The sequence below is a fragment of the Cheilinus undulatus genome, linkage group 24, assembly GCF_018320785.1.
Source record: "Cheilinus undulatus linkage group 24, ASM1832078v1, whole genome shotgun sequence".
In the NCBI taxonomy this organism is placed as follows: Eukaryota; Metazoa; Chordata; class Actinopteri; order Labriformes; family Labridae; genus Cheilinus; species Cheilinus undulatus.
Window position 1 is genome coordinate 11,769,833 of NC_054888.1, and position 23,492 is coordinate 11,793,324.

A 23,492-nucleotide genomic window follows, 5' to 3' on the forward strand; every position below is an offset into this window, starting at 1 on the left:
AAGCCAATTTAGCTACAGATAATGCTGCTATATAGCTAAAGCTAAGCTTACAAAGTAGGAATGTAAGTTATGTTCTGACATGATCTACGTGGCAATGTAAGCTTTAGCTACATTTGCTAAAGCTCACCTTGCTAACACTAACTTAGCTGACTGGCTTATGTAGTAATGTTAATTACCTACCAAGCATAGCTATGTTAGCTTTAGCTAAGGCTAACAGAGCTAAAGTGAGTCACCATCTAACTACTTCTAAAATGGATTTATACATTTTTTAATCCCTAATTACACCTCTGATCTTTATTTCTGATGTATTTATGAAATGGTTCTTATTCATGAATAAAAGGGCCAGACTTTTATGAATAAAGTTAAACCTTAAAAATAATCTCAAACTGGAAATATGATGCACCAGCAGATTACAGCAGTTCCTCGTAGAGATATACAATATTTGAGATGAACAGTCTGTAAGACTGGACCTCAGAAATGTACGGTCTACATGATTAAATGGTTCAAATATGTATATGTATTGTGAGTCATAACTTTCCATGAGGGAGTTTTTGGTGGGTCCTGAGGTTGGACAGGTTAAGAATCAGTTGTAAGGAGTGAAACTACAGCAGACAGGAGAATATGAAGGAAAATGCAGTTACATCCTCTGGCCGGCGGAAGAGTACCATTTTAAAATAGTACTATTTAATATGCACTTTTGCACAAAGCAATCTGTGCAGGGTTGCCAGGTCTGTGTGACAAAACCAGCCCAATGGCTGATAAAAACAAGCCCAAAACCAGCCCAATGGCTGATAAAAACTAGCCCAAAACCAGCCCACTGCTGAAATTCAAAATGATACACTTAAAACCTCTGCCATACTGCACATATTGCTTGAGTTCCCGCAGACATTCTGCTTTTCTGTGGGTGGCGTGTATGTCTGTGTGCCATGTTCCATGTTTTCCTGCCTCTCTGCAGGTTGTTTTAGTTGTACTTGAGTGTAAATAGAGTAGTTTTTCTGCTACAGATACTCATACACAAGACACAGGGGCGCAACTACCTACTTTCTGAGGGGTATGCAGATACGTCACAGTTCCGCGGGAAAACCGCGGACCTGGCAACCCTGAATCTGTGGTTTTGATTCGCTGGTATCACAAACATGGTGTGGTTTTCTTTGTAAGTCTTAGTCCATTTTTGTGTATTTGGTGACTTAGGTCCCTGTTTTATTAAGGGGTGGAGCATGAGTAAGCCTTTAGAAACATGGTGACTTTCACTTTGAGCAACAACCACCGCCTCTCAACATGAACTCACGCTTTTAGTAAGTTAGCCTTGTTATATTAGCTTATAATGTTCTTAGCTTTTAAACAGAGCTCAGTGACATGTTAAGAGACAGAAGAGGAGAGCATTACTGCTTGTTTTCGACCGTGTAAGTCAACCAAGAAGCACGGAGATGTGGCCGTCTGTGACATCCATGATTGTACCCGGCTGGGTGTTTGTTTTGCTGGCTGCTGTGTCCGCAGACTCCGGTGAGTTTGTTGCTTTTAAGCGAACTTTTAGCTCTGGTTTTCCACGCGGTTAAAGCTACTTTTGTTGGTTTTAAGTAGATGTTCAGGCTGTCCTACAGTATTGTAGCTTATTTCACGACCCCACCCAGTTTAAACCAGCATGATGAAACAAGTACAGCAACAGATGCTATTACTGTCAAGTATACAGAGGGGATGGGCGCTGCTGTATGAGAGCACGAACATGCTAATGTCAAGAATAACATAATAATAATGGAGGAACGTCGCAGGATTGGTCTGTATTCTGATAAACACACTTAAAACATAAGTATATCTAGTATATTTAAGTGTAAGTGAACGGTAGCACTTACTATCCAAAACAGCTTATCATCAATGGAATAAAAATAAAGGTGTAAAGGAAAGTAAGCAATTGAAACTGAACGTTTAAATGTAACGGCTACCTCCAACTGAGCATTCTGATTGGACAAGAAGCATTCCATGAGTGCCGATATTGAGTATAACATCCCTAGGACTTTTCACAACCGGTATTACTCCGCGTCAGACAAGTTTTTCTTAATAATTTACACAAAATTAACATAAAAACAGACCTTTTTCTGCATTAGTTAATGTTATAACTCTCATTATAGCTGTACATCACTTTCTCTCGTTTGATATTGCTTAAATATGGCAAGATTAGTATGAATTATCCGGACAAAATTAAAAAAGATAACACGTTCAAGTATTTTTTGGAATTGGACATTGAAATAAACTAAACTTAAATGAACTGTTTGTCTGAATTAACATATTCTTGTAAAAATATGATTTCTTTTAAATATGAATGTTAAGCTTTTAACAGTGAAGCAATATATAGTACTTGTCACCTCTTATATACTTATAACCTTTACTGAAGCCAGCCACAAGGGGGCGATTGAGATATTTTAGCTACATATTTTGGAGCCCTCTTGATGTCTGTCTGTGAGGGAGATCACACAGGGTTCTTACTGAGTGTGATCAATCAGTGCAGTGCCAGGTGTGTGTGAGCTGATGGCTCCTGATTGTGGCCAGGTGTGGAAAGCCTACTTATACTCCTGGTTTTCAGCTCTCAGTGCTGACTCATTACCTCACCTTCAGAGCTAGTGAGCGCATCTCTTTGTGTTTTCCTGTGTTTTAGTGAGAGTTTGCACAAACATAACTGACAACTTGCCTGAGTATATTATCTGGGATTTACCAGCTGAAGTGGTTTAGTTCTGGAGGCCTTTGCCCAGTCCTTTTGCTTTATTTTACACTAGTCTGGTGACCTTAGTGTTTCATTGGAGGAGGCTTTTCTTTCCCCTTAGAGCTTTGTTTCTAGTCAGCTGCTAGGCAGCGGTGGTTTTGTTCTCTTTTCTCAGTATTTATTTAGTTGGGGAGATTCTTAGTTCTGGGTGCTACCAATTTGGGTTCTTTCCCTTCCCTTTCCTAAATACCGCTTGCGATTTTAGTGGTTATCCTTCTGGGATAACTTTAAGAAACCCGGGTCCGCAATTGTGTCCCACTTCCACATCCTGACACTGTCACAGAGTTTGATGCTAATAAGCTGTGGCGTGATTGGTCAAATACACATGCAGGAAACAGATCTTTTGTGTATATTCTCAGAAAGGAAAATTTCACTCTCAAAGAGCTTTAAAAATGCAGCTTTAATCAAGACAGTAAGTTTTTAAGTCTTGGTCAAGTAAAAAGAGCTGATAATAAGGTGTTTTTTTTTTTCATCCTTGCAGGTGATGTGCTGTATAAGAAAGTGGGCGATGACGTCATCCTCAAACCAATTCCTACATCTGAGCCCATCGTCAATATAGTGTGGAAACGTGATGGAAACCTCGCCGCTCACTGGGATGCACCTGACACCGAAGCTGATGTCTACGGTCTGTTCAGATGTTACATAAGTCGAGTTTAGCTGATTTTTATGGTGTCTTTTTGATGGAAATATGAGAGGTTTATAATGGATAGCAACTTTTTAATTTGCCCTAACCTTTGCTTTGTTTCTAAAGTACGTGGCAGCCTGAACATCTCCAGTGGAGAGTTGACAATCACAGAACTGACAAAAGATGACAAAGGATCATACAAAGCAGAAATCAATAACATGAAAGCTGGTTCAACGAATCTCATTGTCCTCTGTAAGAGTCACAAAGCCACATGTCAACTAGGAAATGAAAGCTGGTCAGGGTTTCCATGCCATATAACAGCCTGTTTCTGTCTGTTTTTGTTACAAACAACAGTTCCAGTCCCTAAACCTTCCGTTATGAAAGGCTGTGAAACAGGAGGAGCAGGCTGCGCCTTGCTCTGTAGTGGAAACACAACAGGAGCCGAACCGGTGAACTACAAGTGGAACTTTGGAGCTACAGAGAGGGAGACAAGTGTTTCAAGGGTACGGTGATTCTTTACCATGTGATGATGATGAGGGGCGGTTTGTTTAAGGTATTCTCTCTTGCTTTGCTTTTTCTAATGCAATACAAATGGCAATTATCTGACAAGAGTATGTACAATGAAAAGTTGTAGATAATCATCCAAGACCTGGCAAAGGAAAAAAATCAGTATTGTATTTTTAATGCTTAACTGACTGTGTATAGGAGGGCAGCTCCAGTTTCAAAGACTTCAGCTGTGAGATGCAGAATCCTGTCAGTCAAGAGAGCAGTGACCCCGTCTTCAACCCGTTCTTCAAAGGTGAGTGATTATCTCTCCAGCACGCTTCTGTGAAGAGGACACAAGAGGAAGTGTCTCTTTAAGCCCAATTGTTCCTGATTCTTGTCTTCTTACAGAAGATAGTGGTGAAAGTGGTGAAACCTCAGGAAATGTGAACATTTCCACAGGAGTCACAGTCTTTATCTGTCTGCTGTCCGCCGTGCTGCTTACCGTGCTCATTCACAGGTGGAAAGCAGGTAAGAAATCGTGACATAGCAAGACTTACTAATGACATAATTTCAAGCAGATGGTTCACATTATTTATGTTTTATTATGTCTCCCTGCATTTCCTCAGGGATGTGGTTCTTCCAAAAAGGTAAGACAGAATGGCCTTCTGTAGATAAACTATATCATAACTCCATATAGCAACACATGCATTAAAAAAATACAATTACATGCATTTTCCTATGACTTTTTCCTGCAGCATCCATGCCATGGGAAGCAGGTCAGTGATCCATGCCACCTCCTCTGTTGAACACATTCATGCTTTTGAAACAAAGCAAATTTAATAACAGACTTCTTCTCTGCTCTGTTTTCTGTTTGCATACATTCCTGTCGCTTTCCTCAACAGACTTCTGGAGGAAGGATACAACTCGTAAGTGTCAACCCTCGCTTCTGTTTCCTCTACTTTTTTCTGACAGAGGCCAGGAGGGGTTAAATGACTGCACATTCAAAACACTTTAAGCATCAACAGAAAAGATGAATGAAAAAAGCTGGAACCCAAATGCAAACAACTGCAGCTATTAGTGCTGTCAATGTCTAGTGAAAATGAGGGTTCTGTTCCCAAAAATATGACCTTTTTGCATTTTTCCTCATTTTTAAAATGGATTATGAGGTTCAAATTAGAGGACTGCATTTGGAGCAAGAGCAGCAGCCTGTTGCACCAAATATGCACAAGTTCTGACATAAAGTCCACACTAAACCATACGCTGAAACTCATTAAATTGCAGCTTAAGTTGTGTCTGTTGGCGCCACAGAGACGTAATGTTCAGCTTAAGTAGCAGAGCGTAACATTCAAATGAAAATATTATTCCAGTTAGGACATTTTCACTTAACTTGGCTAATCAGTGATAAGAATTTAAATACAGTGTTCACAGAGATTCCTCTCATGTCTAATTGTTTCTAAATAGGCTAACAGATGAAAAAAACCTATGATTACTGCTGTTAAACAGCACCAAAAGTGTATATAAAATCTGACATTTTGATTTTACAGCCTGTACTATCAGGACTTCTCAATAACATGAGATGATTTTAACATGGGAAATTAAAGCGTAACCTGCAAACTCCATGTACTCCACCTGACTGTACTTAAACCTACCGTTGTACTTTTTCCAACTCTGTTGACTACACAGTAGCACAAAGAGAGGATGACTCACATCCCAAAACAGGAATGTCCATATCTCAGATGATATCTGTAAGGAGTTAGTTTATCTAAGCTCTGTCCTTTGCCATCTCAAATCTGGGGTGTATGTAGACGGAGTTCCCATCATACCCTTGGGCAGTGTCTAGATGTTTGTTTAGTTGGGTTTGGATGTTGCTGTTGTACAGTGATCCCTGCTGGGAATCTTTTACTCATATACCTGGTGGGTTGTATTTGATTTTGCACCATGAGTAAAGCTATTCACTGAGTTAGAGTTTTGCCTGTGACTTCAGGTGTTACCTTGCTATGAGGCTGACTCTCTGCTTTGTTCTTGTCATAGGAGACCCGCCTTGCTACAAATTTCAAGACTTACTACAACTTTGTCATATTGTAAAAAATTTAAGGCTTTTAACAGTATAGTTTAACTTGATGTAGTGTGATCAATATAGACACTTTAAGTGTCAGATTTAACTCTTTGTGAGTTTAATTAAAACTGTGAATTTTGCTGTGTATTTTACTTTATTACAGAGGTGTGACTTAGCCTGAACAACCTGGTTGGAGATCTATTCTCTTGTTGTTTTTGCAAATATGGGAGCTATATTTTACAGAGGACTTTACACCTCTAACCTTATAACTTACACCTATGTTGAAATCCTAAATGTTGGTGAGTTAGTTAATGTTCAAAGTATGCTTCATTTGAACTTGTGCATAGGTGGTGCAACCAAAGCAAAATGAGAAAACTGCCCCATGCATTTGTTGGGTCAGTTGCACAAATTCTTCACATAATCATTAAGAGAAGGGCAATCACAAAAGGAGAGCTTTTAGCAATACAAGAGCTTCTGTTTGGTTATATTTTTTTTGATAAATTCGTTATAAATTATTGGTCGTCTTTTTTAGAAGTAGGATCACATTTATTATTCTAAAAAATGACTTAAACTCTGGACCTTTGGGTGCAAGAAGGGGTCTTTTGAACCCTCAAACCCCCCTGGAAAGTGACTTGCTGCTTTAGAAGCTTGTAAAATGATCCAGCATTAATCAGAACCATAGTTTATTTGATTGTTTTCTGTCTTTCATACATCCTTTTGGAAAAACACACGTGCCCATCTGACTTCCACATGACTACTTGCCGTCATGTTGCAGCTGTATGTTTTGATGTTGTAGCTCTTTGCATTTGAATTTTCTGTTAGTGCAAAGCATTTTGGATTCACAGTCATCTGACACCTTCCAGCCACCTTATTTCCTATTATGGAGGGGAAAAAGCTGATTTACGTTCATGTATTTAATTCCATACAGCGAGAGATGCTGCAGAATCAAACGGCACCACCTCTCACCAAGCCAGGGAAAAAACAGACGGTAATCCACAACAGAAAAAAGATGAACTCAGTAAATTTTGCTTTTCAGAGTGTCTTAACCCTTCTCCTTTGGTTTTTCATGTTTTTTAGAAGACACACCAATGGCATAAGCAGCCAAACCAGGACTACGAGTCAGGACTTGTCTGGTTTTATGCCCCATGGAGAAAGTGAAAGGAGAAACCAATGAACAAAAAAAGGACGTACACGTCTGGATCAGTCTGCTCTGCAGTTACACAAGATATAGAATTGAAGATCCCTCAAAACTCCCTTATTTTGAGAGATACATTTTAGTGGTTTTTGAAGACAAAGCACTAAAACGAAGGCACTGAAATAGGTTTGATAAATTTAAGACATTTAAAGACTTAAATGCTGGATTCATACAAAAGGGATTCCTCTAAGTTAAACATTTTAACAAGTTCTAAAAGACACCAAGAAGGGAAGTTTTAGTATTATCTTGATAAGGCAGAGAGAAATAAGTCAAAATGTGATAAAGCACTGACACATGGAGAAGATTTTAGACTTGAAGATCGTGTCTGTTACGTTTTTCAAAGAGGCATCGAGAGGCCTCACAGTTAAGACAATACCAGGAAACTCCTAAGCAAGTCTTTCCTGTCTGTACCTGGCACCTCGGTCTCATTAAACTCCCCCAGCAGAGGAAGACTTGTGATTTAAAGCACGTCTGGCGTGGATTCCTGCAGCTTGGACCGTGTGATGAGGAACTGGGCAGATAATAGAGCAGAGAAAAGGGACGCCATTGTGCGGCGTGGGCTGCCAGCTCTGCCAACAATCAGCTCATTGTACACGAGTTTACTGCTGAACCCTCAGAAGCAGATTTGTGTGTTTGTAGCAAGTGTTTTAACATTTTTAAGCTCGAACAAGGTCAATCAGTCACTACTTTTATGACAAATGTTAGTTTTTGTTACTCACATACAGTTTTTATTCTTCTCATAGCTTTAAAGCCTGAATAACTAGGTTAAAAAAAACTTTGTTTTGTGGATTTTCAACACTTCCTTGCACTTTACTTTTCACTTTTCAACAGACCTCTACTCTTAAAGAGCCCATTCTTAACTTTGTCACGTTAAGTGAGGAGTTTTATTGCTTTTTACACTTGTTTTAGCAGCTACAGATGTGCCAAAGTGCCTTTTTTTTAAACAATGTGCTCTTATATTTACTTTCTCCCATTTTTGTGTTTTATTTGAGATGTGACCTACAGGAGGATTTGAAGAATGTAGAAATATTCATTTAATGTACTGTATATGTTTTCTGATGGTCTCTATCAAATAAAAACTCACATTATCAAGCATTAAAATAAGTGTTTCATATTTAAATGGTCTTATGCATTACCACTTTGAAAGAAATTGTTCAACCACAAGAGGGCAGCCAACAGGCATATATCACTGCCACTGAGTTTAGCTGTGAATATGTCCTTCATGTAAGACTTGTACTGCATGTCAAAAAGTAAAAAAATAATAATTTAAATTTTTTATATTAAAACAATCATGTGTTAACACCATATGTAAAGAAAAGTTATGTGAATATCATAACATTATCAGATTATTTAGCCCAGTTTTTGCCCATCTGATCTGGAGGAGCTTATCTCTTACGCACCACCAACATTAGTATCAAGTTTTTTGTGCCACAGTCAATGGGGGGGGGGGGGAGCTTTCTGGGGCCCGATGGGGTAAGCAAAATCGTGGATGGGCACACTGAAGAATTAGGAAAGTAATACCAGACTTCATAGCTGAGCCATAATGTTCACAAATGTAGGGATGTCACAACATAAAGAGAAGAAACGAAGAAAACTTAAGATATAATTAAGAAAGTGAAAACAAATGGGGGAATAGTGGCAAAAATAAGTGGCAGGAATGGGCATATGGCAGAAAACTGGGTAAGATGTGGATCAGTAAGCAAAAAGGAAGAAACGGAGTAGCGAATATGGGCAAAAAGCTGCAAAAATGGGATTAAGGTGATATAAAGGAGTAGAAAAAAAGGGCAAAAGGTTTTTAAAAGTAACTGAAAAAGTGGCAGAATAGGGCAAAAAGTTTCAAAACTGGGTTAAAATTGGGGAAAAAGATGTGTAAAAATAGGGCAAAAGGTGAAAAAAGGAGCAACAAAAGTGGGCAAAAAGCAAAAATGGGACAAATGGGGGGGGGAGTATCAAAATGGGTTAAAAGTTGTAAAAAGATGTATGAAATAGGGTTTGAAGAGGCAAATTAGGCCAAAAAGTGGCAAAAGAACCAACACAATTAGCCACAAGTGGCAAAAGAGTTCCACAAAACTGGAAAAATGGGTTGAAAGTGTCAAAGAACTGGCAAACAAGGGCAAATAGACATTTTATTCCCTAACTTTTCTCATTATAAGACTATATGTCATAATCTAAATATCAATTCTTATAATTTTGACTTTTAATCTTATATTAATGACTTAAAAATATTATTTATATTATTATTATTAATATATAATTAACTAACGTTAAGATTTTTTTCTTTTTAAGTGTTCTAACTGGGCTTCCATAGATTTAAATGAAAGAGTGAATGAGTGACCATCTACATGAACTGCTGTGTCATTGTTTACACGAAGGACATCAAGGCTGAAGGGCAAATCCACTGACAGTTCAACAGCGTTTTTTACTCTATATTTTCTCAAAGTTTTGTGTATTTTTAAATTTGAATGTAGAAAAGAAAAGTTTCCAAAGGCCCAGTTTCTCCCAGAGGGCTCTGTCAGCTGTAGAAACAGCTCAGAATAACAGACGGGCCTCCCTCTACAAATAAAATGCAGAAAAACAAACGAGCTCTCAAAAGGACGCTTTAATTTTCATGCTGTGAGCAGCTGGTCAAACAAACCACATCAACAAACCTTTAAAATCTGGTCTCTAACTCTATTTTGACATGTTACATTTAATATTCATTTGTTTGTGTTCTAACTAGACAAAATATGTAAATATACTTTAATTTGAACAGTAACTGTTGCTAAAATTTACAATAGTATCAGGCAGAGATAAAAGCTAATATTTTAAATGCTAGCTAACTTACACAAAGCTATTTTGACATGTTACTTTTAATGTTCATTTGTGTTCTAACTAGACAAAATATATAAATATACTTAAATTTGAACGGTAACTGTTGCTAATTTTAACAAAAGAACCAAGCAGAGATAAAAGCTAATATTTTAAATGCTAGCTAACTGACACAAAGCTAGCATACACACAACACAGCAACAGTAAGGCTTAGCGTTAGCTAGCTAATGTTTGAAAGTCATTTTCAGCTGTTAGAAAGACAGAAAAACAGTAGAGCTAAAAGATCAATGTAAAAATATTAGTTTATCGGGGAAGTTAGATGTTGGGAATGGGAATGACAGCACACCTGAGCTAAATATGTCATTCAGGATACCAAATACTAGTAGCATCTTGGAATTCCCAACTTTAAAGATAAAAAGAATGCACCATAAAGTCATAATTATAACAAAAAAGTCAAACTTGCGGCATTGAAAGTCTGAAAAATTAGATAAAATCAAAATATTTAATCTAATAGTCAAGTATGTGAGAAAAATGGCCAATTTATGAGATAGCAAGTAGCATATCAAGTTTTCGTTGTCATTATTCCAACTAAAGTCATAATTATAACTAAAAGTCAAAGTTTTGGCACTAAAAAAATCATAACTACTAGATAGAATTCAAAAATCTTAGTTGAAAAAGACAAATATTTGAGAGAAAAGGGCCTAATTATGAGATAGAAAGTAGTAAATCTTGGCCTAACAGTCAAAATTCCAACTTAAGTTGTAATTATCACAAACAAGTCAAACTCGTGGTATAAAGTTGTAAAAATGAGATAAAAATCCAAAATATATGGAAAAATAGGCACAAATATGAGATAGAAGTAGTAAATTTTACCTTTTTATTATATAATTTTAATTGTGAAAGAATTGGCATTGTTTTTTCTTTGTTTTTCTTTTTTATTGTGCAGACATGCACGTCCACATTAATGCTAATCTTAGCCATGACTATGAGTGAGGGCCCCCACCTTTTTTTGTAAGCTGTTTGCTAAGTGTTTTTCTACCAACATCAAAAGGAGACTAAAGAGGTTATTTCACTGCTTGTCGATATACTTATGCAGTGTTTACCTTATTAGAAAATTGAGCTGCCCGTTAGGAACATCTTATGATTAAATGTATTAAACCCTCAATAAACAATGAAAGTGGAGTGCAACATCTAGTATCAAGACAAAAACAAACAAGAGATACACATGGAGCCCAACTCTTCGCAAACTCATCTGCAACATTTAGTGATCACTCATGTTGAAAAGGCAGATACTAGATAATATTCGGTTACTTTTTGATTCTAGTGCTAAAAAATGTTAAAGTTGCGATCATCTCAAAGAGACTAAGTATGATAAATTCAGCAATAAAAGATCAAAGAGGTCGAACCATCAAATTTTATTTGTGAATAAAAAATAAACATCAGATTACAGGCAGTGTTTTACTTGTTTTAACATTATTCAGACAGCTTCACAGTTATTTCATTTCTCAGCCATTTCAATCAGTTTAAAAAATACCTATACATTCTTAATGTAAGTATAATGCAAGTAAAAACTAAGGATAGTCTGAATCTATGGACCATCCCAGCATGTTTCAGCAGCATATAGACAAAAAAACACACTATGGTTGTATGGAGTAACACTGTGATCCTATGTTCAAGACAAATATGTCAAGGTTTTCAACATATGAAAAAAACAGAACAGAAGCCCTTTTATGTACTTGAATGCCAGAAAACATGAACACCATTGGTACTAATAAGCAGCAAGACTATTGATCATTGCTGTATGGCTGTAAATTAAACATTAAAACAAATATCAGACTTTGTACAAATCAAGTGAGGCATGATTTGATAAATGAATACAGTGTATTTGTGTGAACACATTTCTTGGGATTTCCCTACATATTCAGCACAAAATAAAGATGATTTAAATTACTCTGAAACTACTGCTCTTACATTACAAAGAGCAGAATAACAGCGACAATATAATCATATCACACTGCATGAAATCTGCAGTTAACAGCTTTAAATAAACAGGCTGGGTAAAAGCAGCCAGTGTCTCTGAGTTGTCTACAAAAAGTTGTGATTATCAATACTAGAAAGACTCAACATAAAAAGCTAATGTGGTCCATTTCTTCCTTTAAACGGCACTTAAAATGGAACTGTAACATCAGGTACAACAGGAGTGTTAAGCTGAATATGCAGACTGATAATGATGGACTTTATGGAGCTTTTCCACATGTGCTATCAGCTCAAATCAACTGTTTTTGTTACGAGGCACTCTTTTGTCCATTAAAGTACAGTCTGGTTAATATTGAGGAGTCCCTTGTTCTTGGTCGGCAGCTTTTTTTTTTTCACAGAAAGGAGACAATTTTGTTTTGTTTGTTGAGTTTAGGAAGTTATTAAACCAAAACTGCAAGGGGGTTGATTTCAACTTTCGGACACCTGAACCACTCTACAGTCCGCAGTGTCTCTCAGGTCACAATTTAGTATCTGCTCAGCTCGCTAGAATTGATACCAAAAATAAAAATCAAATTGAGTCATGTAGGGTCAAGCCAAGCCAGTGCCATGTAGCGGAAAAGCACCGTTCAAGTGTCATTGCACATGCAGGTGCAAACTCCTTGTATGTAAAAAACAAACAAACAAACAAACAAACAAAAAAACTCAGTCCTGCCCTTACATAAATGCCCCCTCTCTGTTTAAGATAATACAAAAGCATCATAGACGTACTGCTTTTTATAAACTAAAAGGAGAATTTTGCTCCTCCATTTGTGTCAATTCTGGCAGACAAAAACTCCCAATAGTCAGACATAAATGCCTGCAGCCTGTCTGACTTAGTGTAGCAGCTTTAGGTAGCAGAAGAGGCACTTTAAAGACTGAAGTCTCATCCAAGAGTTCAAATTCTGCTAAGAAGACGATGAGAACTCCCATCTTGTCATTATGCTTTAGCAGTTTTGCCATTGGACAAACGTTCTGCCTCTGAATTTGAAGCCACAGGGCAGAGCTCGGTGGATGTGGCCTGCTCGTCTGCCCCGGCCTCTTCCCTCGGCCGGTTTCTGAAGTGACGGATGATAACGTAAGCAGCACAGATCAAGTAGACGACGGTGAGGATGGTGAAGTAGACGAAGTACACCAGGAACTGTGAGAGAAAATTTTAATTTAATGAAACAACACACCTGCATTTACTAGTGTAATAATCATTTTACCCTTTTCAAATAAAATTTGGTTCTTAAAATGACTGCTTTTACCTGAGAGTGCACATCCAGACCCAGGCCTCTCTTGTCTATAAATATCAGGTTGATTATGCTCTTAAGGATGGTCCCAAGGAAGGTGTTAATGCCAAACACGAGGGCACAGAGCTCCTTGCTGAGAGACGAGGCGATCTGGAAACTGTGGTGATAACATAATCAGCACAGGGCAGATACATGAGCATGATGCTACCGTTTAAGCAAATTCAAAATAACTCAACTAGAAGACAAAGCTACAATTAGATAACTTGCATATGCAACTAGTCAGTTTTTTAAAGCGTACAATAGAAACAAACTACCCCCATAGTCACATCTGCATTACACCACTTTCCACATTATTAAGCAAATGACATTTTTCTCTTATTTTCCAAAATATTAATGCAAATGAGAGAGTATTTTTCAAGTCATCAGCTATTCGAGCATAATTCAAATGTTTTGAACAAACTTCATAATGATAACCGTTATTTTTTTTTAAAATAAAAACCCCAAAATGCACCTTTCCACATTATTAAGTTACATAGATTATACATTATACAGAGTTTTAAAACATTTTATAGGTTGTAAAGAACTGAAAATGGCTATTTTTTTTAATTTACAGCATTAAGAGGTCATATTTACTGAAATCAAAAGCTATTTCAATCAAAATAACAATAATAATAATAATAATATCTTGAATTTATATAGCGCCTTTCAAGAAACCCAAGTACGCTTTACAGGAACACATATACATGGACAAACTATGTGAGGGGTAGGATGAGTGTAAGGGGTGGTTTAGTGAAGACTGTAGGCTGTGGTGAACAGGTGGTGCTTGAGACGTTTTTTGAAAGTGTCCAGAGATGGAGCGCTACAAATGTCTGTAGGAAGTGTGTTCCAGAGGGTGGGAGCTGCAGCACTGAAGGCTCTGTCTCCATAAGTTCGGAGTTTGGTTTTGGGCATGGAAAGTAGGCCAGTGTCTGAAGATCGAAGGTTGCGGGATGGTGTGTAACAACATCTTAACAGGCCAAGTTCCATGCTAACATTGGAGCCCTTCTTTAAGATCACCTCAAAATTCTTGCATCCATTGAACTTGTGAGTTTTTGGAGAGTTTCTGCATGAATTTTTTTGCAGAATGCCAGAATAGCCTCCCAGAACAGCAGTTTTGATGTGAACTGCCTCCCACCCTCATAGATCTTTAGCGTGAGGATGCTCCAAAAGTTCTCAACACGGTTGAGGTCAGGGGAGGATGGGGGCCACACCATGAGTTTCTCTCCTTTTATGCCCATAGCAGCCAATGACACAGAGGTATTCTTTGCAGCATGAGATGGTGCATTGTCATGCATGAAGACAATTTTGCTACAGAAGGCACTGCTCTTCTTTTTGTACCATGGAAGAAAGTGGTCAGTCAGAATCTCTATATACTTTGCCGAGGTCATTTTCCCACCTTCAGGGACCCTAACGGGACCTACCAGCTCTCTCCTCATGAATCTGACCCAGAACATGACTCCGCCACCTCCTTGCTGACGTCACAGCCTTACTGGGACATAGTGGCCATCCACCAACCATCCACTACTCCTCCATCTGGACCATCCAGGGTTCTTCAGCACTCATCAGTCAACAAGACTGTTTGAAAATGAGTCTTTATGTATTTCTGGGCCCACTGCAACCGTTTCTGCTTGTGAGCACTGGTTAGGGCAGCCGAATAGTAGGTTTGTACACGATTGCAAGCCTCTGGAGGATCCTACACCTTGAGGTTGGTGGGACTCCAGATGCACCAGCAGCTTCAAATAACTGTTCGCTGCTTTGTAATGGCAGTTTAGCATCTGCTCTCTTAATCTGATGAATTTGTCTGTCAGAAACCTTCCTCATTATGCCTTTATCTGCACGAACCCGTCTGAGCTCTGAATCAGCCACAAATTTCTTCACAGTATGTTGATCACGATTAATTTTTTGTGAACTATCTAATGTTTTCATTCCTTGTCCAAGGTATTACACTATTTGACACTTTTCAGCAGCAGAGAGATCCTTTTTCTTTCCCATATTGCTTAAAACCTGTGGCCTGCTTAATAATGTGGAAAAGTGCATTTTGGGGGTTTTATTTAAAAAAAAAAAAAAAACGGTTATCATTAAGTTTGTTCAAAAACATCTGAATTATGTTCGAATGGCTGATGACTTGAAAAATACTCTGACTGTCATTTGCATTAATATTTCGGAAAATAAGAGAAAAATGTCATTTGCTTAATAATGTGGAAAGCATTGTATAGCTCCACTTTCCAGGTACTTAAAATGACAAAAAAATCATCCATAACCTCAAACACCCTAGAAAAGGTGCCTTTCTGGTGATGAGTTTCGAAGGACTTCAATGATGAGTTTACATTATTTGGCACTCACGTAGCGATGGGAACCAGAAATTGGTAGAAGCCTCTGAAGATCACGTAGGCCACATAGCAGACCCAGATGCTGTCTGTGAGTCTCATAAGGAGCAGCAGACCGGCCTGCACCGCCGTGATGACGCCGATGACGAGTTCGGACCAGACGTTCCAACGGATCTTCACAAAGCCGGCAGTGAAGGCAGTCAAGGCACCTGGGGGAAGACACGGACTCGTCAAGACCTGCAAGGCTGCTGGAAGTTCAGCTTTAAAATCGACATTCCTAAAATGCCGAAAAAACAATCACTACAAAGATTAGATTTTCAAAAAGTCATTTTTTTATTGCTCTGTTGAATTTTTTTTTAATCTTTTGATACAAGCACATTTTCACTTTTCAAATCACAACCAAAAGAACAACTTTAGAGTATAAATTTGTGTTTCCTCGACCAATAACTTTAAAATGATTCAGGGTTATACTCAAGACATCACTGAGAGGAAGCACTGACCAGTCTTATCTTTGAGCTACTTTAAGGTTATATTTTTATGTAACTTTTATTGCTTGCACATGACCTGCAAGCTATTACCATCTTTGCTTTACAGCCATTTAAAGGGCAACTCCTGAGCTCTATAGTGATGTAATCAATTGACATCATAAAGGTGGAGGATTGACCTTTGAACTTCGGCTGTAGAGTCATTCTTTACATTCATGTGTCATTTTTGTTTACTTATACATCTGATGCTTTTTTCTGAGACTTTAGGGTCCATGTCCATAAATGGAGGGTTTTTGTGCGATATTGAGAATAAAAATAAATAAGATGACCACTCACATTATAGCTTTTACCGAGGACCCACTGTCCAAGGCTCAGTGGATGAGAGATGTTTTGATGAGGACAGGATGTTGAATATTCTGATTTGATGAATGATTTTAGACATAGTCAATGCTCAGCAGGGCAAACTAAATTATTTATAGTTAAAGCTGAAATGCTCAAATTTTTTTAGAAGTACTAAAGGTTGAAATTATTGGTTGTTTTTAAGAAAATCCTACAGAGATTACTTTTAAGGACACACGATATTGGATTTTTGCTGATATTTACAAATTAATTTGAACAATATTGATACGGATATTTAAATGTAGTTAGCGCCTAAAACCTCAGCCCTTTAAATGTGCAATTTAAAAATTGAGAATGACAAAATTAACAAATTTTAATCCCTAAAATAGACTGTAAAGTATAAAGAATGATGATAAATAATGAAAAAGACTTTCACTGACATAGGTCTGTTGGTCTAGTCTAAAACTTTTTACAAGTGTATCTGCTTGTATGCAAACATTTACAGATGAGATAGGCAGATTTTTATATCCAAAATATTGGCTGCAAAGATCGGCAGAAATGTTTATATCTGCCGGTACCGATAATAATTGTGATAATAATCATTTTCAAACATTAAGATAGTTTTAGAGGCCGTAGCTTTTTGTTCTTTACATTCATATTCATTTCAATAATAAACCTCTACACCACTGTGTTGTGGTTTTAAATGGGATATTTACATAAAGTTTGACCTGACTTTTTCCCTCAAAACAAGTACAGGTAAAGGCAGCAGAAGTCCAGTGATAATTTAAGAGATTATTTGCCTATTTGTCAGTTTAATATGGATTATCCTGCATTTGTTTAAAGAATTGAACGCACAACCTAAATCATATTTAGACATATTTGTATGCTATTTGATTTTTATCAACAGTATTTCCCAAAGTTTTTGCTGACTTAGGTTTATAAAAAGGAAATCAAGCTGAAGTCAGTAGAAGATGAACTGGAAAAAGAGTTAAAATAATTGATTCGATTTTGAGGATTGCCTTACTCAGTAGAGTAGACGCTGCCTCCACAGCCCCGTTGTAAACATGCTTGGTCTCTGTTGTCGGGTAGACTTTGTTCCACAGGATGTGAACGTAGAACAGCACCAGGTAGTACCCCGTGGAGTTGAACACCCACCACAGCGACCACAGCCTCAGGTTGGACATCTTCACCACGTTCCTCAGCTCCAGCAGCATCTGAACGAACATGGAGTCCTTCCAGCGTGACGACGAGCACAGAAGACCTGCAGAGGGTGCACTGCTCTCTTTGGGGTTCATTTTGTCCAGTTCTGATTTATTAGCCGCCGCCAGCTCCTGATTCCGGTTGAAAAACAGTGAGCGTTTCGGCCACGGCAGACACAGAGAAAGCAGCAGACCGAAGCTGACAAAGCCCAAAGATATGGCGTTGAGCGTGAAGAAGGTAATGTTCCCCATAGACAAGCACAGCTGTCCCAAGACCGAGCTGGTGAACACGCCTAAGAGCACGGAGGAGCGCGAGTACCCAGCCACACGCTGGTAGAGGGCCGGGCTGACCAAGGAGAAGATGTAGGAGGAGTAGGCTACACGGCACGCCATGGTGATGCCGTAGAAGAACTCCATTAACTGCATCTGGAGGAGGCTGCTGCCCAGAAGCAGGATGAGCCAGATGACCACCTGGCTGATACCCTGGATTATCAGGACGGGCTTGTAGCGCACAAAATCTGTCAGGAGGAAGGCTGGCACCAACACGGCCATGTAGGAGTACGTCAGCACCGGAACGATCTCATTGGTCACCTGAAAAATAAATGACAGTCACTACATCACTATTAGAACAGTAAATTCATAACAGTTAAATGACTAGATTACAGTATCATGAATGCAGTTTTTTGGTGTCTCATGTATAAAAATGATACACATTTTGATACACATATTTGATGAACATAACTTCTATAAAAATAAAATTTTCAAACATAATGACTGTATATTAAGGCCATCCCAGGATGTTTAAAAAGAGGATCCATAAATTTTTGAGATAAAAGGCAAAATTTTTATTAAAACATTTGAGATGATAAAGTTATAAATTTACAAGAAAACAAAATCAGGATTTCAGAGTTTGAAGGTCACAAATTTATGAGAAATTCATGAAATTTCTGAGTTAAAAAAACTAAAATTTTGGCATTAGAAACTCATAGATTTAAATTTACAACAGTGTAAAGTCAAAATATATAAGAGCTTTTTTTCTTTAAAAAAATTTAAAAAAATAAAATAAAAATGACCAAATCCTCTTTAAATTTTCTCCTGAAGCAGCCCTAATAAGGCGTCTTAATAATGGATAGTTTACACATAGATCTTCTGCCAAGAAAAAGTGTATGCAGGCATATCATGTCGGGGTAGTCTCAATGAAAACAATTTAAATTTATGTTAAATTTTTCCAACTGGGTCACGGGGGCTTAAGAAAGAAGGATGGGAATCACTCACTTTAACTATCATAATGGAGATTTGTGCCAGAAAACAGTACATTTAATCCTCAACTTCTGTCTCTGCTCTTGCAGATAGCCAGGCAGCTGCACTCTGATCAGAAGCCTCTGAGAGGATCGTATTTCTCCAGAATGGGCGTGGCTTCAGCTTATTCAACTGACACGCCCACATTCTAGAGCAGATTTTACTGCCTCATTTTCATGATTTCGAAGTTTAATTTTATAAACTTGGAGATGTTTTTCATAACTCAAATTTGGCATGCTGGCTTGCAACACAGTGGCCTATCAAACAACAAACCTAAAATAAAGACTTTCTCATCACTTTACGGGGACTTTAATGATTGCTTAACTTTAAAAGGAATCAGGCAAGTCAATAAAGCCTGATATCTCTGGCTCAACTGAGAAATCAATTGTAAGAACTCTACAGGTCAAAGTAAGTCAGGTTCCTCTCTGTCTTGCACACATAGCACTTATTCTGACAGTAAATGGCCTTGACCATGAACAGCTGCTGATGTCACCTACAATATAAAGTCTTATCTTTCAAATAGGCTGAAAAAATTGTAATTGCTGGGCAACTGTAAATAATTAATATGTCATTAACTCTAGACCTTTAGACATCAGTGTGATAACATAATATACACAGGCTACCTACATCATGACCACTTACTTAATAATCACAACAGCTCCATGATAAAATCTGCTTTTAATAAGCTTCTGATTTTCTGCTTTTGTAGACAAAATGTGATCGTTGTACTTTTTTTTTTTTTTAAATCACTGGAGTTGTAAAGTACTTTTTTTTTAATCAAGATCTTAATGTGGAGAGATTTTACAATGTTTGGTCAGCATTTTAAAGCTGTTTTTACATTAGGGCTCATCCAACTTTTCACTTAACTTTTGTTGTTGGGTGTATGTTTGATTTTTAAAACTGTGTTTAATTATTTTTTCTTGTATGTATCATCATACTAATATCTATTTTATATTCAAAATATTTTATCATTTCTTCTTCTTATAAATCTTTAAAGATTTTATACATTTTTGTCTTCTTTTTGTTTTTATTCCCTCCATATCTGTTCTTTGTGAAGCACTTGGACACTGCAAGCTTTTAAGCATAAAAGGTACTTTATAAATAAAGCTGAGTTGACAAATGTTGGCCACAAGTGACTGAGCTGAGAAAGTGGGATAGAGGGAGATTTTTTGATTGTCGAGACTCAAAATCAATAACCCCCTCCAAGCAACAGGGAAATGGAAAAACTAATACTGAACAGGCAGAAAACTTGAGCAAAATCAGACTTCTCCAGACACAACTGGATGGGGTAAATGATCAACTTCACCCAACATACTACCAGTGTTGAATGGGCTGAAACTCTCCAGTCTGTCTGTGGTTTAGTTAATCAGTGGGCTCTTGTTCAACGAAGGAAGTTGCAGAGAGACAGGGAAAGAGAGGAGCATGCAGTGGAAGCTGACGAAGAAGAGGAGAAAGAAAGACCAAGCCTGCTGGTAGTTGCAAAGGAGGCAGTGATGAAGAGAAATCAGATGTAATTTCCAGACTGTTTCACATTCGTTACACTCTAAAGAACTCTGAAATGTATCGACAACTCGACACACATGTGCAGGAAACTGCAGGTGTCTGTACTGAAGTGGCATGGTGAGTGTCTCAGCTCCTCTCTAGCTCACAGAGCGCACTTTAGGCACATATACAGACAGAGAGCAGAGAGGAGAGACAGTGATGTCTCCTGGTCCCTTAAAGTTTATCCACCTGGCTGCTGCTCTGGATGTTGTAGTTAATTTTAACAGTCTCAACTGCTCAGGCCAAGAAATTCTGATAACATTTTGCATTTTCTCCTTGTTGGGAGTCATTCCGCAGACGGAAGCTCCTTGTATGAGCGGATGATGTAACCAGAGAACAGGCTTAAAAATGACTGATCCCATGGTATTTAAAAAAATCGTGGTCCACTGATAATATCGCAGCCATTCTACGATTATAAACCTCAACAAGCCTATTACACTGACTGACCCACTTTGCAGGAATGTGAACTTTGGCCCCAGTAAGGTGGATCAGCAAACTCCCCACAGGGCACCCCTCACTTCGGCTGTGTAATAAGTGTCTGACTGTGAGGAGAGCGGCTTATGAAAGAGTCTTAGTGGTTAACTTTTACTCTGAACTGCATGAATTGTTTTCTATTAAAATGTTACAAAACTATTCGATTAGTCTGATGACACATACTGACCTGCTCCCGGGTGAAGTTCTTCTCAGGGCTGAGCAGATACGGTGTAATGAAGGGCTCCCCAGGCTTTACCGATGCCATAAACCCGTAGAAACACAAGAATATCACAGCCCACCTCCACTTTCTGGGCTCCTTTTTTTCCTCCACAGGGCCTTCAGGAGGAGACTGAGCCATGCTGATGTCTCCATCCTCAAGTCGTACGTCGTCTTCAGCTGCAGGTACCTTCAAGTCGATCTCCTCCAATGACTTGTCTGCACTGCCGGCTGTATCATCTTCCACCATCGTGTCGGCTTGTTTGTGGACCACTCTGAGATGCAGAGTGTAGCTTTTTTTCACTCGGTCAGTTCACCATGTGAGGATTTGTTTAGACTTAAAACGCAGCAGAGTGGGCTTCAATTAAACTGTTCCTTCTGCACAGCTTTTCTGCCTCTCCATGCTAGAATGAAATACTGAAATGGTGAGAATGAATCACTTAACAGGGCGATGACACATTAGTTAGATTGCTACATGTTGCCATTTGCATGTAAGAGAAAATGTTGACCTTTGCTCCATTTATTTTCTGACAGTGGGCAATCCAACAGCCGAGTCTGATGTCATTGTTAACCTGAGAAGATAACAATGTTGTCAGTTTGTCAGGGTGTTATTGACAATACAGCTGACATTAGAGCATGCATGTGTTATTTACACAGGAAGCAAAAAAACTGTGACTAACAATAAGGCTATACAAATAAGCAAATCTGGCAAAAACAGCTAGATTTTCAATAAATCCTGACAACTTACATGCATACTTAAAACATTTCTTCAGAACAAAAATATTATAGATTATCCTTTAATAGCTTATTTTGGTTGTAACATTGGTAGCTTCACTCATGTCACTTTAATCACAGAAAGCTATTTTTTGTGCATCTACAACCTTTGTATTAAAAAAGCATTAATTGCATATATAAAGAAATACATGAATGTGCTGCATTTTATATCAGAAAATTATACTAAAATAACCACAAATACTTATTGAAACATCAACAAAGTCTTCAAAAGCAATCATGACAAAATATGAATTGTTGTGACATGAGGTTGCGGTAATAGATCAGCATGAAAAACAATAAAATTCAATAAATAAATAAAAACAAACATTTCATGAAACTCTTAGTAGTAAGTAGTCATTTCATTAAATTTAAAAGGTTCAGAATTTAGCCTGAATTCTTTCTAATAAATAGTATAACACAACAAAACTTACAAATATACTCACAGTTAGCTTCCTCTGAATTAATAAGGTGGCCTGAACTACGTGCTAAGACTTTAAGGGTAAAGCAAACAAGTTACAAAAGCAGTCAGTCTATTGGGTAACTCAGTGTTAGCATGCCAGAGCTTCATAGCCAGCACACCAAAACTAACAACTCAACTGAGAGCCACGTTAGCTGCTAATGAGCTAAACGTGACGTGTTTGTTTTTGTGTATGCCTTTACGCAAGCCGAGCCTCGAACCACTTCACTCTCAGTTAACAATACAGTCTGCAGCCACAGCTAGCAAACAAGCTAGTTTATAAGTCTGTAAACAATACACTCCTGTAGCTTTAGTTAGCGTTAATAAGAAACACATCTGTAAAAACAAGTGTTTTTGAACAAAATCAGACAAAAATAGTTAGTTCTGATATCTGAAGACAGTGCAAAAACTTCAAATATAATTTCAGGAACACAAAATTGAGTGTCTCTCACATACCTCGTGAGCTCCATCTGAAGCTGCAGAGCGTAATTTGGAAATCGTCTGTTGTGTAGCCGCACTGGCTTCTGGGTAACGTAGTTCGGCTGTAGACTTCCGTGACGAAGCTTGGAAAGCGTTGGCTGTTTTGACGTTTTCAGAACTAAATGAAAACTGTTTTTTTCTTGACTCTTATTGTGGGGTTCGGACATTGATTTATAACATGTAAAGAAAATAAAGGACAGTTCATAAATGAATATCCTTAGCTGATGCAGACCACTACAACCGTTACTACAGGCTCGTGTTCTGTCTGAACCTGGTCCGAGCGCGCCATCTACTGGAAGAATCATATTACTACCACTACGGTTCTAACAAATGAGACTATTAAAAGAAAGGGGTACGTTATATCTAAATATGCGCTTTTACATAATATTTTTAAATGGCATTTTGAGGTACTAACAAAAGAAATCTTCTAATTTAAAATTTTTCTTTTATATCACTCCAACTTTATTTCATTTTTGAGTGGAATGTGTGATATTGATTGTTCATTAGCTGTTTTATTGAGTTATCCTTTCCAAAACTGTTACCAAAAGCCTACTGTTAAATCTTAAAATATTTACAGTCTTTAGCATAAGTTTTAGGCACATAAGGCACTAAGGATTCAACCTTTGGCCCGATGATTCAAAACCTGGGGCTGGAGATGGCGTTGAGAGCCAGGCTCAAAACATGGTGA

At 37.9% G+C, this 23,492-nt stretch overlaps 2 protein-coding genes across 8 annotated transcripts; one reads left to right on the forward strand and one right to left on the reverse strand.

Moving 5' to 3' along the window:
* Positions 1–1,190: 1,190 nt before the first annotated feature.
* On the forward strand, positions 1,191–8,212 carry LOC121506209 (carcinoembryonic antigen-related cell adhesion molecule 1-like). Of its 2 annotated transcripts, none has more exons than XM_041781895.1 (11): positions 1,191–1,503; positions 3,237–3,380; positions 3,507–3,632; positions 3,735–3,883; positions 4,086–4,179; positions 4,275–4,394; positions 4,493–4,513; positions 4,622–4,642; positions 4,769–4,792; positions 6,851–6,910; positions 7,000–8,212. In XM_041781895.1, the coding sequence occupies exons 1-11, from the start codon at positions 1,428–1,430 to the stop codon at positions 7,017–7,019; spliced, it is 855 nt and encodes a 284-aa protein (XP_041637829.1). In that variant the 5' UTR covers positions 1,191–1,427; the 3' UTR covers positions 7,020–8,212. The 2 variants fall into 2 exon arrangements, with proteins under 2 accessions (XP_041637829.1, XP_041637830.1); XM_041781896.1 differs by having other exon boundaries at positions 1,198–1,503; positions 4,278–4,394.
* A 3,113-nt stretch (positions 8,213–11,325) lies between these two features.
* slc19a1 (solute carrier family 19 member 1) lies at positions 11,326–22,917 on the reverse strand. 6 transcript variants are annotated; one of them, XM_041781585.1, is made up of 7 exons: positions 22,781–22,917; positions 21,603–21,665; positions 21,065–21,497; positions 17,388–18,153; positions 15,556–15,748; positions 13,189–13,330; positions 11,326–13,079 (listed from the first exon to the last, which is right to left on the reverse strand). In XM_041781585.1, the coding sequence occupies exons 3-7, from the start codon at positions 21,341–21,343 to the stop codon at positions 12,879–12,881; spliced, it is 1,581 nt and encodes a 526-aa protein (XP_041637519.1). In that variant the 5' UTR covers positions 21,344–21,497; positions 21,603–21,665; positions 22,781–22,917; the 3' UTR covers positions 11,326–12,878. The 6 variants fall into 6 exon arrangements, with proteins under 6 accessions (XP_041637519.1, XP_041637522.1, XP_041637520.1 ...); XM_041781588.1 differs by having other exon boundaries at positions 21,065–21,510; XM_041781586.1 differs by lacking the exon at positions 22,781–22,917 and adding an exon at positions 22,311–22,772.
* Between the last annotated feature and the right edge of the window lie 575 nt (positions 22,918–23,492).

Excerpts from the sequence above, each read along its gene's own strand:
- LOC121506209 (XM_041781895.1), top strand. The coding sequence starts at position 1,428 with ATGTGGCCGTCTGTGACATCCATGATTGTACCCGGCTGGGTGTTTGTT. Across the intron at positions 3,633-3,734 it reads AACGAATCTCATTGTCCTCT|TTCCAGTCCCTAAACCTTCC; the intron begins GTAAGAGTCACA and ends TACAAACAACAG. Across the intron at positions 6,911-6,999 it reads AGCCAGGGAAAAAACAGACG|AAGACACACCAATGGCATAA; the intron begins GTAATCCACAAC and ends CATGTTTTTTAG.
- slc19a1 (XM_041781585.1), bottom strand. The coding sequence starts at position 21,343 with ATGGTGGAAGATGATACAGCCGGCAGTGCAGACAAGTCATTGGAGGAG. Across the intron at positions 18,154-21,064 it reads AGAACTTCACCCGGGAGCAG|GTGACCAATGAGATCGTTCC; the intron begins GTCAGTATGTGT and ends TTTATTTTTCAG. Across the intron at positions 15,749-17,387 it reads GGCAGCGTCTACTCTACTGA|GTGCCTTGACTGCCTTCACT; the intron begins GTAAGGCAATCC and ends GTCTTCCCCCAG.